The 15,185-nt window shown below is 45.4% G+C and overlaps 2 protein-coding genes across 2 annotated transcripts in view; one reads left to right on the top strand and one right to left on the bottom strand.

Moving 5' to 3' along the window:
- Positions 1-10,051: 10,051 nt before the first annotated feature.
- LOC144609199 (histone H4) lies at positions 10,052-10,363 on the top strand. The gene has a single exon (XM_078427617.1). It carries the CDS (start codon positions 10,052-10,054, stop codon positions 10,361-10,363), a length of 312 nt encoding a protein of 103 aa, XP_078283743.1.
- A 773-nt stretch (positions 10,364-11,136) lies between these two features.
- The window catches only part of LOC144609194 (histone H2AX-like), a 40,702-nt gene continuing 36,653 nt past the window's right edge, over positions 11,137-15,185 (bottom strand). The window contains exon 2 of the mRNA XM_078427614.1: positions 11,137-11,214. Coding sequence (XP_078283740.1) covers positions 11,137-11,214 — 78 coding nt within the window. The remainder of the gene's footprint in view (positions 11,215-15,185) is intronic.

The raw sequence follows: 15,185 nt of genomic DNA, 5'->3' as shown, positions 1-15,185 counted from the left end.
TCCACACGGTCATGGGGAGATCGTAGAAACTCTGTACAGACAATACCCATAGTTGGAATCATTTGGGCCTGTTCCTGCGCTGTTCTATGTTCTTCTCTTTTTAGATGCTGCAGGGATCAATGTTGGTTGCTGTTGTGTGTCATGCATATTACCATAAATAAGTCGCATAATTATCAAGTTTACAGCTCTCTCCACAGTTTATGGTAGAGTGGAGAGTGAAGAAGGGTATGTATATTTACAACTGAAGACTGATCAACTGGGAAAGCGGGCATGGGAATGTAATTTAATTTGGACAAGTGTGTAGTGATGCATTTTGAAAGTTAAGCCAGGTAGGAGTACACAATGATCACATCTTCACCTGGTTAGCTTCCACTGCTCCAAGGAAATCAAGCCCAGCCTGTCCAGTCTCTCCTTTTAACGGAATGATTCCACCCCAGTGACCATCCTGGTGAATCTCCTCTCCAGTGTAATCTCGTTCTTCCTACAATACAGCACCAGAAAAGTCCACACTGTTCCAGCTGTGCCCTTACCAAAGTTTTAAAAGGTTCTAGTAAAACGTGTGTTCTGACGAAGACAAATATCCCACAGAACTTCTTCACCACTCATCCTAACTGTGCCGCCACGTTCAGGGGTATTTTGCAAGCCCATCAAGATCTCTTTATTCCACAATATCTCCTCAGAGTACATATGACTCTTGTTTAACGTTGGCAAATGCTTCACCTCACATTTATCAGGATTATGTTCCATTTGTCAATTTACCAGCTGATCCATATTCTATTGTCCTAGACTACTGCTCACTGTCAACAAAACCAGCAGGGTTATCTACAAACCTGTCAACCGTGCCTCCTGTATTTGCATCTGAATTGTTAAATAAGATGCAAACATCAAGGGACCCAGCACTGATCCCTGTGGTACACCACTGCTGACAGAATTTTAATCACAAAAGTAACCTTCCACCATCACCTTCCATCTCTTATCATCAAGCTACTTTTGGGAACTTTTGGCCACATTACTTTTAATACCATGGGTCTAATGTTTTGGACCAGCCTTCTGTTTGGGACCTTGTCAAATGCCTGTCTGAGGTCTGTGTGAACCACATCCACCAAACAGCCATCGTCAATTTATTGAGTTACTTTTTTATAAATCTCCATTACATTAGTCAGATGGGATCTCCCACCAGCAAATCAGTGTTACTGAACAATCCCTGCCAAGTGCAGATTATTCCCGTCACTCAAAGCTTTATCTAATTGTTCCCACACAACTGACCCAAGATTAACTAGCTTGTTATTGTCTGGCTTATCCCTGTTGCCTTTCCTGAATAAAGGTGCCTCATTTGTTGTCTTCCAGTCAATTAGCATCTCAGCTGTTGCCAGTAAAGATTTAAATCTCCCCGTCAGTGCCCCAGTAATCATCTCCATGCCCAACAAAGTAGTCCTGGGGAATTATCGACCTTTGTGCCTGCTAAGATATCTGAGTGTTCTCCAGAAATTCACTTCATACTTAAAATCTCCTGCCACAATGAATTTTAAGTGAACACAGGTGAGAACAAACAGACCTGATTCTTTCCCTGGTAACACTTTTGCTCATAATCTACCTAGCAATCTTCCTGAAATTTTCCTTGATCTGAGCTGCCACTAATTTTCCAGATTCCTCTTTCCCTTCTTAATTTATTTCACAAGTACCACCTTCTCAATAGACAATAGACAATAGGTGCAGGAGTAGGCCATTCAGCCCTTCGAGCCAGCACCGCCATTCAATGCGATCATGGCTGATCACTCTCAATCAGTACCCCGTTCCTGCCTTCTCCCCATACCCCCTCACTCCGCTATCCTTAAGAGCTCTATCCAGCTCTCTCTTGAATGCATCCAACGAACTGGCCTCCACTGCCTTCTGAGGCCGAGAATTCCACACCTTCACCACTCTCTGACTGAAAAAGTTCTTCCTCATCTCCGTTCTAAATGGCCTACCCCTTATTCTTAATCTGTGGCCCCTTGTTCTGGACTCCCCCAACATTGGGAACATGTTTCCTGCCTCTAATGTGTCCAATCCCCTAATTATCTTATATGTTTCAATAAGATCCCCCCTCATCCTTCTAAATTCCAGTGTATACAAGCCTAATTGCTCCAGCCTTTCAACATACGACAGTCCCGCCATTCCGGGAATCAACCTAGTGAACCTCTCCCCAGCCCCCTCTCTCCATTCATGAAGTCTCTGCGCGGGACCTTGTCAAAGGCTGTTTGATGTCCATGTGAACCACTTCTCTCTTTGCTACTTTTCTTAATTTATGTAATCAATCCCTCAACATCCCTCGAGATTCAGAAATCCCTGGACTTTCTGCCCCAATGGAGCATGTTGGCCATGAACTCTGAAACAACTCCCACTTCTCTGTACATGTACATTTCCCTGCAAGTCACTTCTCCCCATCCACATTTGCCAGGTTCTTTATAATGATAATGAAATGGTCCTTTCGCCAATTCAGACACTTCATTTCCAGACAATACTTCTTTTTACATAACTACTTTGAAACTTTGAGTTGCCCTCACTATCCCAAAAGTGATTGCACACTGACACTTTATCCACTTCCCCAGCCTCATTGCCTGGGATTGGGACAGGCAATGCCCCATCCCCAGTGAGACGATTAATGTACTGAAACAAACATTCTCCTTGATGCACTTTTAAAAACCCTACCCCTGATCCTTCACACAAAGGGAATCCAGTTAATATTGTGGATGTTGCAATGATCAACCATGGTAATTCTGTGCTGGGTATGAACAGATTTGTGTGCTCTCTACAGTGCTATGTGTATTTATAGATCTTGTTGTGAAGTTCTCAGTGCTGCAAAGTTGATTGTCCTTATTGTCCACTGCTGACTGTTTCTCCGCAATGCAGTGTGCGATATTTATTTGGTTGTATCCTCAAGCTGCAGGACTGTGGTTTGTATATTCTCTGTCCTCGTAGTGCAGCTCATACTGTGGTCTGATGGTGACACCTGTGTCTGCATCATGCTGGGAGATACAAAGTCCATGCAATGTGGGTATTTAAATGCCTGTACCCGTAAAATCCATTGGTGTTTTGTTTGTTGGCCTGTATCTTCACATTGCAAAATCCTACAGTGCAACGGCCCGTGTTGTAAGGGCCTGTGTCCTCACAGTGCAACGGCCTGTGTTTTAAAGGCCTATGTCCTCACAGTGCAACGGCCCGTGTTGTAAAGGCCTGTGTCTTCACAGTGCAACGGCCCGTGTTGTAAGGGCCTGTGTCCTCAAGAGTCAAGTCAAGAGTGTTTTATTGTCAGATACTGTATCCTGTAAATTTCCCCGGTGTGGGACGAATAAAGGAATATATTAGTGAAATTCTTTCCTGCAGCAGCAAAACGGATATGTAAACATTATACTGTGCAAACGTCATAATAACCGACAACTGTGAAGTTCAGTAGATAAAAAGAACAATAATAGTGCAAAGCCAAAATTAATTGTCCCAAGTCAATGTAGCTATGGGGCTTATTTGGAGTTTGTAGTGTGTAATAGCCAGATGATGTTGGGAATAACCTGGTCCAAAACCTGGACGTTAGATTTTTCCATCTCCGAAACCACCTTGCCAATGACATTGAAATGAGTGCATGGCAAGGTTGATGTTGGTCTCTGATGATGCTGGTTGCCTTCATGAGCCTGCGACTCCGCTAGATCACTTTGACAGTGGGGAGGTCAGTAGCCGTTATGGACTGGGCAGTGTGGAAGAAGGAACTACAGATGCTGGTTTAAACGGAAGATTGACACAAAAAGCTGGAGTAACTTAGTGGGACAGGCAGCATCTCTGGAGAGAAGGAATAGGTGATGTTTCGAGTCTAGACCCTTCTTCAGATTGGTTAGGGATAAGGGAAACTGTGAAATGGAGAGATAAAGAACAGTGAATGAAAGACATGCAAAAAGGTAATGATGATAAAGCAAACAGACCATTGTGAGCTGTTTGTAGGGTGAAAATGAGAAGCTAGTGTGACTTGGGTGGGGGAGGGTTAGAGAGGGAATGACGGGGCTACCTGAAGTGAGGGAAATCACTATTCATACCACTGAGATGTAAGCTGCCCCATCGAAATATGAGATGATGTTCCTCCAATTTGCGTTTAGCCTCACTCTGACAATGGAGGAGACCAAGGACAGAAAGGTCTGTGTAGGAATGGGAAGGAGAATTAAAGTGTCCAGCAACGAGGAGATCAGGTAGGTTCAGGCGGGCTGGTTGAAATTACGGAGACATGGCTTGAAGGTGACCAAGGCTGGGAGCTAAACATGCAGGAGTATTCAATATTCAGGAAGGATAGATAGATAGAAAGGAAGAGGACATGGGGTGGCATTGCTGGTTAAAGAGGAGATGAATGCAATCACAAGGAGAGACATTAGCTTGGATGTTGTAGAATCGATATAGGTAGAACTGCGAAATAGCCAAGGGCAGAAAATGCTTGTTGGAGTTGTCGACAGACCACCAAACAGCAGCAGGGAGATTGGGGGTTGCATAAAGCAGGAAATTAGGGATGCGTGTAATAAAGGTACAGCAGACATCATGGGTGACTTTAATCTACATATAGATTGGGCCAACCAAATTGGTAACATCGCTGAGGAGGAGGATTTCCTGGAATGTACACAAGATGGTTGTTTAAGCCAACATGTTGAGGAACGGTAGCGCAGCGGTAGAGTTGCTGCTTTACAGCGAATGCAGCGCCGGAGACTCAGGTTCGATCCTGACTACGGGTGCTGTTCTGTAAGGAGTTTGTACGTTCTCCCCGTGACCTGCGTGGGTTTTCGCCGAGATCTTCCGTTTCCTCCCACACTCCAAAGACGTACAGGTATGTAGGTTAATTGACTGGGTAAATGTAAAAATTGTCCCTAGTGTGTGTAGGATAGTGTTAATGTGCGGGGATCACTGGGCGGTGCGGACTTGGTGGGCCGAAAAGGCCTGTTTCCGCGCTGTATCTGAAATATGAAATATGAAAATAAATAAAATATGATGGAATTCTGCATTAGGATGGACAGTGAGACGGTTAATTCAGAGACTGGGGTCCTGAACTTGAACAAAGGGGACTTTGATGGTATGAGATGGGAATTGGCTTGGATAATCAGGCAAATTATACCTAAGGTTGACAGTGGAGATGCAATGGCAAAGATTTAAAGACCGCATGGATGAACTCCAAAAAATGTTCATGCCTGTCTGGCGAAAAAATAAAACGGGGAGGGCGGCTCAACAGTGGCTCACAAGCTAAATCAAGGGAAGTGTTAAATCCAAGGAAGAGGCATATGAATTGGCCAGAGGAAGCAGCAAACTGGAGGACTGGGAGAAATTTAGAACACAATAGAGGAGGAGAAAGGGGTTAATTAAAAGGGAGGAAAAGAGCATGAAAGAAAAAAACACTAGTCTTACTGTCTCCGACTACATTCTATCTTTCTCCCACCCCCTCACCTAACATCAGTCTAAAGAAGGGTTTCGACCCGAATCGTCACCCATTCCTTCTGTCCAGAGATGCTGCCTGACCCGCTGAGTTACTCCAGCATTTTGTGTCTACCTTCGATTTAAACCAGCATCTGCAGTTCTTTCCTACACAAGAAAGAAAGTTTGCGGGGAATATAAAAACTGACTGTAAAAGCTTCTTTGGATGTGTAAAAAGGAAAAGATTAGTGAAGACAAATGTAGGTCCCTTACAATCAGAGACAGGTGAATTTAAAATGGGAAACAAGGAAATGGCAGAACAGTTAAATGAGTACTTTATTTGTGTCTTCCTTGGTGAAGACAGGACCAGTCTCCCAGAAATACTAGGGGACGGAGGATCTAGTGGGAGGGAGGAATTGAAGAGAATCCACATTAGTCAGGAAATGGTGTTAGGACTGTTGGGACTGGAGGCAGATAAATCCCCAGGGCCTGATGGTCTACATCCCAGAGTACTCAAGTAGGTGTCCCTAGAAATCGTGGATGCATTGATAAACAATATTCCAATGTTCTTTCTACTCTCGATCAGTTCCTGTGGACCGGAGGGTGGCCAATGTAACTCCACTCTTTAAGAAAGGAGAGAGAGAGAAAATGAAATTATAGATCACTTAGCCTAACATCGGTAGTGGGGAAGATGCTTGAGTTGATTATTAAAGATGTTATATCTGCGCATTTGGAAAGCAGTAACAGGATAGGTCAAAGTCAGCATGAATTTATGATGGGGAAATCATGCTTGACTAATCTTCTGGATTTTTTTGAGATTGTAACAAGTAGAATGGATAACGGAGAGCCAGTGGGTGTGGTGTAACTGGACTTTCAAAAAGCCTTTGACAAGGTCCCACACAAGGGATTAGTGTGCAAATTTAGAGCACATCGTATTGGGGTTAGGGTATTGACATGGATAGAGAACTGGTTGACCGACAGGAAGCAAAGATTAGTAATTAACGGGTCCTTTTCAGAATGGCAGGCAGTGGGGTGCTGCAAGGTTCGGTGCTGGGATCCCAGTTATTTACAATATATATTAATGATTTAGACGAGGGAATTAAATGTGCCATCTCCAGGTTTGCGGATGACTCAAAGCTGGGCGGCAGTGTGAGCTGCCAGGAGGATGCTATGAGGCTGCAGGGTGTCTTGGATAGGTTGGGTGAGTGGGCAGATGCAGTATAATGTGGATAAATGTGAGGTTATCCACTTTGGTGGTGCACAGGAAGGCAGATTATTATCGGAATGGTGTCAGATTCGGAAAAGGGGAGGTGCAACACGACCCGGGTGTGCTTGTACATCAAACACTGAAAGTAAACATGCAGGTACAACGGGCAGTGAAGAAAGCTGTTGGCCTTCATTGCGAGAGGATTTGAGTTAGGAGCAAGCAGGTTGTACAGGGCCCTGGTGAAACCAACCCTGGAGTATTGTGTGCAATTTATGTCTTATTTGAGGAAGGACATTAATGCTATTGAGGGAGTGCAGAGAAGGTTCACCAGATTAATTCCCAGATTGAGGGACAGACATATGATGAAAGAATGGGTTCACTTGTCTTGTATTCACTGGAATTGAGAAGGATGAGACGGGATCTTGTAGATACATATAAAATTCTTAAGGGATTGGACAGGCTTGATGCAGAAAAATGCTCCCGGTGAGGGGGGGGGGAGAGTCCAGAACCAGGGGTCACAGTTTAAGAATAAGGGAGCGACCATTTAGGACTGAGATGAGGAAAAACTTTTTCAGCCAGAGAGTTGTGAATCTGTGGAATTCCTTGCCACAGAAGGCAGTGGAGGCCAACTCACTGGATGTTTTCAAGAGAGAGTTAGATTTAGCTCTCAGGGCTGAAGGAATCAAGGGACATGGAGAGAAAGCCGGAACGGGGTACTGATTTTAGATGATCAGCCATGATCACATTGATCTGGCTCGAAGGGCGAATGGCCTACTCCTACATCTATTTTTCTATGTTTCTCTCTTCAAGTAGCCCTGAGATTCCCTCTCTCTCTCTATCCCTCCCCCATCCAAGTTGCATTAGTTTTTCATTTTCACCCTATAAGCAGCTAACAATGGCCTGTTTCTTTTATCATTGTTACTTTTTTGCATATCTTTCATTCATTATTCTTTACCTCTCCATATCAGCATCTATATCTCTCGTTTCCATTGTCCTTAACCAGTCTGAAGAAGGGTCTCGACCCGAAACGTCACCCATTCCTTCTCTCCAGAGATGCTGCCTGTCCCGCTGAGTTACTCCAGCTTTTTGGGCCTATGGACTGGGCAGTGTTCATCCATTTTTGCAATCATCTTTGATCCTGGGCGTTTCAAGTTGCTGAACCAGGCCATGGTGCAACCAGTCAATATGTTCTCTACTATACACCTGTAGAAGTTCAATAATGTGTTTGTTAACATACTGAATTTCCTGAATCTTAGAAGTATAAACATTGATGCACTTTTTTTATGATTGCATCAATGTGCTCGGGCCAGGACAATGTTCAGAAATGTGCATGCCCAGGAATTTGATGCAGTTGCATATGGATGTGCAGAGACCCAGTTCCCTGAGCTTGGTAACCAGTTTGGAGGGGATGATGATATTGAATGCCGTGTTACATAGAAACATAGAAAATAGGTGCAGGAGTAGGCCATTCGGCCCTTCGAGCCTGCACTGCCATTCAATATGATCATGGCTGATCATCCAGCTCAGTAGCCTGTACCTGCCATCTCTCCATACCCCCTGATCCCTTTAGCAAAAAGGGCCACATCTAACTCCCTCTTAAATATAGCCAATGAACTGGCCTCAACTACCTTCTGTGGCAGAGAATTCCACAGACTCACCACTCTCTGTGTGAAGAAATGTTTTCTCATCTCGGTCCTAAAAGACTTCCCCCTTATTCTTAAGCTGTGACCCCTGGTTCTGGACTCCCCCAACATCGGGAACAATCTTCCCGCATCTAGCCCCTTATGTTTCTATAAGATCCCCCCTCAGTCTTCTAAATTCCAGCGAGTACAAGCCCAGTCTATCCAGTCTTTCCTCATATGTAAGTCCCGCCATCCCAGGGAGTTACAGTCCAATGCGTTACAGTCTGAGATAGCACCAATCTGTGTCCCTGCAGGACTGTGGTTGGATTCCCTTTGTCCATCTCCCTACTGTCAGTGCTGGAGCTGTACTGGGCAGTCTCCATGCAGTCCTGAGGTGGTTTGTGCGGTCTGTGCCCTTACAGTGTTGGGAGTGGCTGGTGCAAAGCTCTCTGTCCACAGGCTGTGTGGTCTGTACTGGGCTGTGATTTCACAGTGTAGTGCAGGGGGTATTCCTGTCTTTATCTGTGCAGCAGAGGGGTTGGTGTTGGAAATCTGTTGCCCCACAGAGCAGTTTGAGGTTCCTTGTCTTTATATTATTGTGCTGTGTGATGGTTACACAGTCTCCCTACAGTACAGTGCAGGGGAGTATTATTGTTTCCCGTTGGTGCACGTGACAATAATAATAACCTTAAATCTTTTTAGGTCACACAGTGAGTGCCAGTCATCTATCATCGTTTAAAGACCAGTCATAAAGTCATAGAGCTGTGCAGCATGGAAACCTTGTCCATGCCAACTAAGTTGGCATATTGTGCTGGTCCCTTTTACCTACATTTGGCCCAAATTCCTCTAAAACTAACGACTTGCTCAGCTGCATGATGATGTGGCAACATTTGTACTCTATCCTTCCCAGTGAAGTAAAGCATGCCAAACACAGCCTACACCGCGCTGTCCACCTGACTGACCATTTTCAGGGAGCCATACACCTGCACACGCAGATCTCTGTGTTCTGCAACACACTTCAGGGTCCTACCATTTACGTGCAAGTCGTGTCCATTGTTTCACAGGCCAAAATGCAACATCTCTTATTTGCCATCTGCCCTTCCTAGTCCCACCTTCCCAACTGCTCTGGACCTTGTTGCAAAGTTGTGGCTAAGGAAGGTGCGATCCCAAGAGGGATACAATGGGGAAAACTGTGGATCTGGTTAAACGACTAGAGGGTGATGGGGGCAAAGGGGGAGGGGAGGAGAGTGTTGGTAGAAGTCATTTAAACACAGAGAATTAACCATTCACATCCCTCCACAAGCTAAACATCAGCTGCTGTTGCTGCAAGTGGAAAGGTAAATTGTTGCCGGCCCTGATTTGTCCCGGTCTTTTCTCACCTCCAACTTTCCATGCCCTCTCCACTGCCTCCTCAATTTCCTCCACACCCCCTCCCCAATTTCAGGCTGAAGAAAGGTCCCGAGCAAAAACATCACCTATCCCTTTTCTCTTGAGATGCTGGTTACTCCAGCACTTTGTGTCCATCTTTCGTATGAATCAGCATCTGCAGTTCCTTATTTAGACCAGTTCAACATGGGGATTGGCGGGAACGCTAAATTTAAATTGTATTGTTTATTGACAGTTGGAAATTGGCGGTTAAAGAAAACGGAGGGCGGAGCTGGAAGATGAGAGGCGTCCCTCTTTCTGTCTGTCACAATGATTCTGCCTTTTCTCCTCCTCTGCATTTCCCCGGCAGGTCGGGGCGCTGTGTATAAAAGGAGACAGCAACAGCGAGATTGTCACTGAGCAGCGACTCGAGTGAAGCAGCATCATGTCTGGCCGAGGGAAAGGGGGCAAAGGTCTGGGCAAAGGCGGAGCAAAGCGGCACCGAAAAGTACTTCGCGATAACATCCAGGGCATCACCAAGCCAGCCATCCGCCGCCTGGCTCGGCGTGGCGGGGTCAAGCGGATCTCGGGTCTGATCTACGAGGAGACCCGCGGGGTGCTGAAGGTTTTCCTGGAGAATGTGATCAGGGACGCGGTCACCTACACCGAGCACGCCAAGCGCAAGACGGTCACTGCCATGGATGTGGTGTACGCTCTGAAACGCCAGGGCCGCACTCTCTACGGGTTCGGCGGATAAATAACTACCCCTTTATTTGAACACAAAACAAAGGCTCTTCTAAGAGCCGCCCACAGCCTCACAGAGAGAGCAGTGACCACCAGATTTGGTTAATTATAATTTGTTAAAGGTTAACTGCGGCCGATGAGATTTTCAACTAATTATATTGAATCCTGCAGCAGTCAATATGATCCGGTAAAGGAACATTTTGTGACATTGGTGATCGGTTGTACTGTTGCGGAGTGGTGTCTCCGCCTGTTTAACACCGGTCCGGTATCGGAACAGTCTGGGCGGCATTCGGTCATGAAGAGAGGCGTTGCTCCATGGAGACAAAGATTCGTGTCGGCGAAATGTCCGCTATTCATTCCCTTCACAGATGCTGTGACCGGTTGTTATTCCCAGTATTTGGGAGTCGTCACGCAGATGGTGACGGTATGTAGGTTAAAATTTCCCTCTACGGATTGATGTTCTAGAAACATCGGCCTTTCTGAAATTCCCCTGCTCCCCTCTCACTGATCCCGTTGGGTGAGAGCTCCGTGTAACTGACGGAGAGGAGAATGTGGACTGTGGAGGAAGCCGGACAGAAGCGGATTGCTTTGTGCGGGGCAGATGTTGGCTTTATTCATGGGAGTTGGCGGGACGCAAAGGGGAACGTGAGTAGGTCCGCTTGTTTCATACGTGAACGGATAGACTGAACGGAAACCGCCCACCCCAGCCGGTACTCAGCCCTTCGACAGACACTGTGAGTGGCTCTGAAAAGAGCCTTTGGGTCGTTAGATTGATGTTTCGCTGATCTATTTGCTCTTAGTGCCAGAGGTTGCGCTGGTTTTCTTGGGCAACAGCACGGCCTGGATATTAGGCAGCACCCCGCCCTGAGCGATGGTCACCCCTCCCAGCAGCTTGTTGAGCTCCTCGTCGTTGCGGACGGCCAGACGGGAATTAATCTAGTGAACCTATGCTGCACTCCCTGAATAGCCGGAATGTCCTTCCGCAAATTTGGAGACCAAAACTGCACACAGTACTCCAGGTGTGGTATCACTAGGGCCCTGTACAACTGCAGAAGGACCTCTTTGCTTCTATACTCAACTCCTCATGAAAGCCGACATGCCATTAGCTTTCTTCGCTGCCTGCTGTACCTGCATGCTTACTTTCAGTGACTGATGAACAAGGACACACAGATCTTTTTGAACTTCCCCTTTTCCTACCTTTGGGACAGGTTTGGCTGATGGGGTGAAATTTAAGGACTAGGGGCTGTCTATCTCTGTTGCGACTACAGTGGTCTGTGCAGGGATCGGTGATGAATAAGGTTATCTTACAAGTTTACAACTGAATATATATCAACTGGGAAAGCAGCCAAGGGAATAGCAGATGAAGTTTAACTCAGATAAGATAACGGAGATAAATCCACATAAGACAAGAAGTTGAACCAGTGCAGGACATGCGCAATAGAGTTCAATTTGAGTTTATTGTCACATGCACGAGTACAATCAGCTGTTGGAACAATAAAAAAATCTTGCTTAAAGCAGCATCAAATACATGTAGGCTTAGATAAATGCACAAAACAAAATACATATAAATTGTACATTAAAATAAATAAAATTCTTAAAGAAAGATGACTGCAAAACCAAAACAAAGTACAACAACAAAAGTCTATAACAGTGCAAGAGTTGTGCCATAGTGTTCCATTCTCGAGGTACGATTAGGATTGTGTAGATTTGTTCAAGAACCTGAGAGTTGTATGAAAGCAACTGTTCCTGAACCTGGTGGTGTGAAACCTCAGGCTTTAGTGCCTCCTGCCCAGGCAGGAGAAGAGATTTGAGAGAGAAAGATGGATCAGCAATGATTGAATCGCTGAACAGACTTGGTGGGCTGAATGGCCTAATTATGCTCCCATGACATGAAATTAACCATTAATCTATTACTTTGCCCAAACCCTTTGCCCCTCCGCATTGGTTGCCACTTTGGTACCTCACAGCTTCACTCTTTGACAACCCTCTTGTTTTCAAAATATCTCGGGCTCTGTGAGGTTTTCCCTAAGCTGAGCTGCCACTAATATTTCAAGAAAGTTTGCTCTCCTAAATTCATGCTACAGAACCCCACCCTCTATGTAACCTTAAAGGATCTCCCCAGTCGCTAATCCTCTTAAATCTACCATGCACTTCCGTTTATTATTTTTTTTTTTTCTTTCTTTTCACTCGTTTATCATATTATTTACGGTGTACTATGTTTACATATTGTGTTGTGCTGCAGCACTTAAGAATTTCATTGTTCTATCTGGGACATATGACAATAAAACACTTTTGACACTTAACTCTTGTTTTAATCAATCCCTCAATATCCCTCAAAATTCACGGTTCCCAGGACTGCATCTGCTTGCCCAACTTCATTCCTTAGGATTAGGTCCAGCACTCCCCCATCAAACTCAGACTATCTATGGACTATCTCCTGCACTTCAAAAGTCTCACTCCTTATCCTTTCACACTTAGGTGATCTTAAACGCATCAGCCTTTGTCCTCAGTTTATAGTTGTCTGATGATGCCATTTATATCTACACTTTGCTGAGATCTGCAAAGCCCTGTGTCCTCCAGTGCAATGGTTTGTGTTTTAAGGGCCTGTGCCCTCACAGTGCAATGCCCCGTGTTGTAAACGCCTATGTCCTCACAGTGTGACGCTCTGTGTTGTAAAAGCCTGTGTCATCACAGTGCAATGCTCCACGTTGCAACATGCAACACTTAACATGCAACAAAAGCTTTTCAATGTACTTCTTTACATGTGACAATAAACAAAACTAAACTAAAGTAAAGGTCTGTGTCATCACAATGTGGCGCACTGTGTTGTAAAGGCCTGTGTCCGTTCATTACCACAAAAGCAAGGAGTGGGAGTTGGCCATCTGGCCTGCCATCCCTTCACTGTGATCATGGCTGATGTGTCCCAGGCCTCAACTCCTCTTCTGTGCTCATTCTTTCACCCAGAGCAGAGGAATCAAGAACCAGAGGTCATAGCTTTTAAGTGAGAAGGGAAAGAATAGGAATCTGAGAAGTAACTTTTTCACAAGAGGATGGTGGGTCTTTGGAAAGAGCTGCTGGAGGAGGTAGATGAGGCAGAAACTATAACATTTGAAAGACTTTCGGACAGGTACATGGGTAAGAAACATTTTGAGGGATCTGGGTTAAATATTGTCAAGTGGGAATAACGTACATGAGCAAGCTGGGGTGACAGGCTTGTTTCCGTGCTGTTTGGCCCTATGACTCAATGAATTCCACATTACGTTAGTACTGAACTTCCACAACAATGTATCCCCCCTCTCTCTTCAAATATCTCTAGTGATCCAGTCTCCACAACTCATTTGTGTCAAAGTTCCAGAGATTCACCTCCCCCTCCCGTGCTGAGGTTGCACCAGTCTGTGTCCCTGCAGGACTGTGGTTATTTTTTCCTTGTCCATCGCCCTGCTGTCAGTGCTGGAACTGTACTGGGCAGTCTCTGCAGTCCAGAGCTGGTTTGTACGAGTCTGTGTCCTTCCAGTGTTGCTGTGGTTGGTGCAAAGCTCTCTGTTCCCACTGGGCTAGGTATGGTCTGGGCTGTGGCTTCACAGTGTTGTGTTACTGTCATTATCTGTCCAGCAGTGCAATTGGTGCTGGGAATCTGTGGCCCCACAGGCAGTGCTGGGTTGTTGGGGTTTGTGTCACTAATTACTGTCCTGTGTTGCATGTAGTCATAAGTTCATAAATTATGGGAGCAGAATTAGACCATTTGGCCAATCAAGGCTACTCCACCATTCAATCGTGGCTGATCTTTCTTTCCCTCTCAACCCCATTCTCCTACCTTATTCCCATAACCCCTGACATCCGTGCTGATCTAGAATCTGTCAATTTTTGCTTTAAAAATAATAATTGACGGCTTCTGCAGCCTTTTGTGTCAATGAATTCCACAGATTCTCTGCACCCTGTCTAAAGAAATTCCTCCTCATCTCCTTTTTAAAAGCCTTTTTTTCTAAAGTTGTGACTTCCAGTCCTAGATTTTCCCACGAGTGCAACCATCCTCTCCACATCCACTCTATACAGGCCTTTCATAGTCATCGAGTGATACAGTGTGGAAACAGTGCCCTTCGGCCCAACTTTCCCACACCGGCCAATATGTCCCAGCTACACGAACCACCGGCCCACATATGGTCCATATCCCTCCAAATCTGTCCTATCCATGTACCTGTCTAACTGTTTCTTAAATGTTGGGATAGTCCCTGCCTCAACTACCTTCTCTGGCAGCTTGTTTCATACATCTACCACCCTTGGGTGAAAAAGTTACCCTTCAGATTCCTATTAAATCTTTTCCCCTTCATCTTAAACCTATGTCCTCTGGACCGTGATTCATCTACTCTGAGCAAGAGACCCGATCTATTCGTCTCATGATCTTGCACACCTCTATAAGTCTTACACACCAGTCTGAAGAAGGGTCTTGACCCGAAACGTCACCCATTCCCTCTCTCCTGGATGCTGCCTGACCTGCTGAGTTACTCCAGCACTTTGTGATACCTTCGATTTGTACCAGCATTTGCAGTTATTTTCCTACACCTCTATAAGATCATCCCTCATGCTCCTGCGCTCCAAGGAATAGAGTACCAGCCTACTCAACCTCTGCCTATAGCTCAGAACCTCTAGTCCTGGCAACATCCACTTAAATCTTCTCTACACCCTTTCCAGCTTGACAACATCTTTCCTATAACACGGTGCCCAGAACTGAACACAATAATCTAAATCTGGCCTCACCAATGACTTATACAACTGGAGGAGATAAGACTTTGCCTTCCATCACAGTGAGGGTGTGCCTAGAGCAATCACTGTGATGG

Source organism: Rhinoraja longicauda, chromosome 34, assembly GCF_053455715.1.
Source record: "Rhinoraja longicauda isolate Sanriku21f chromosome 34, sRhiLon1.1, whole genome shotgun sequence".
In the NCBI taxonomy this organism is placed as follows: Eukaryota; Metazoa; Chordata; class Chondrichthyes; order Rajiformes; family Arhynchobatidae; genus Rhinoraja; species Rhinoraja longicauda.
This window is presented reverse-complemented; position numbering and strand designations above follow the sequence as displayed.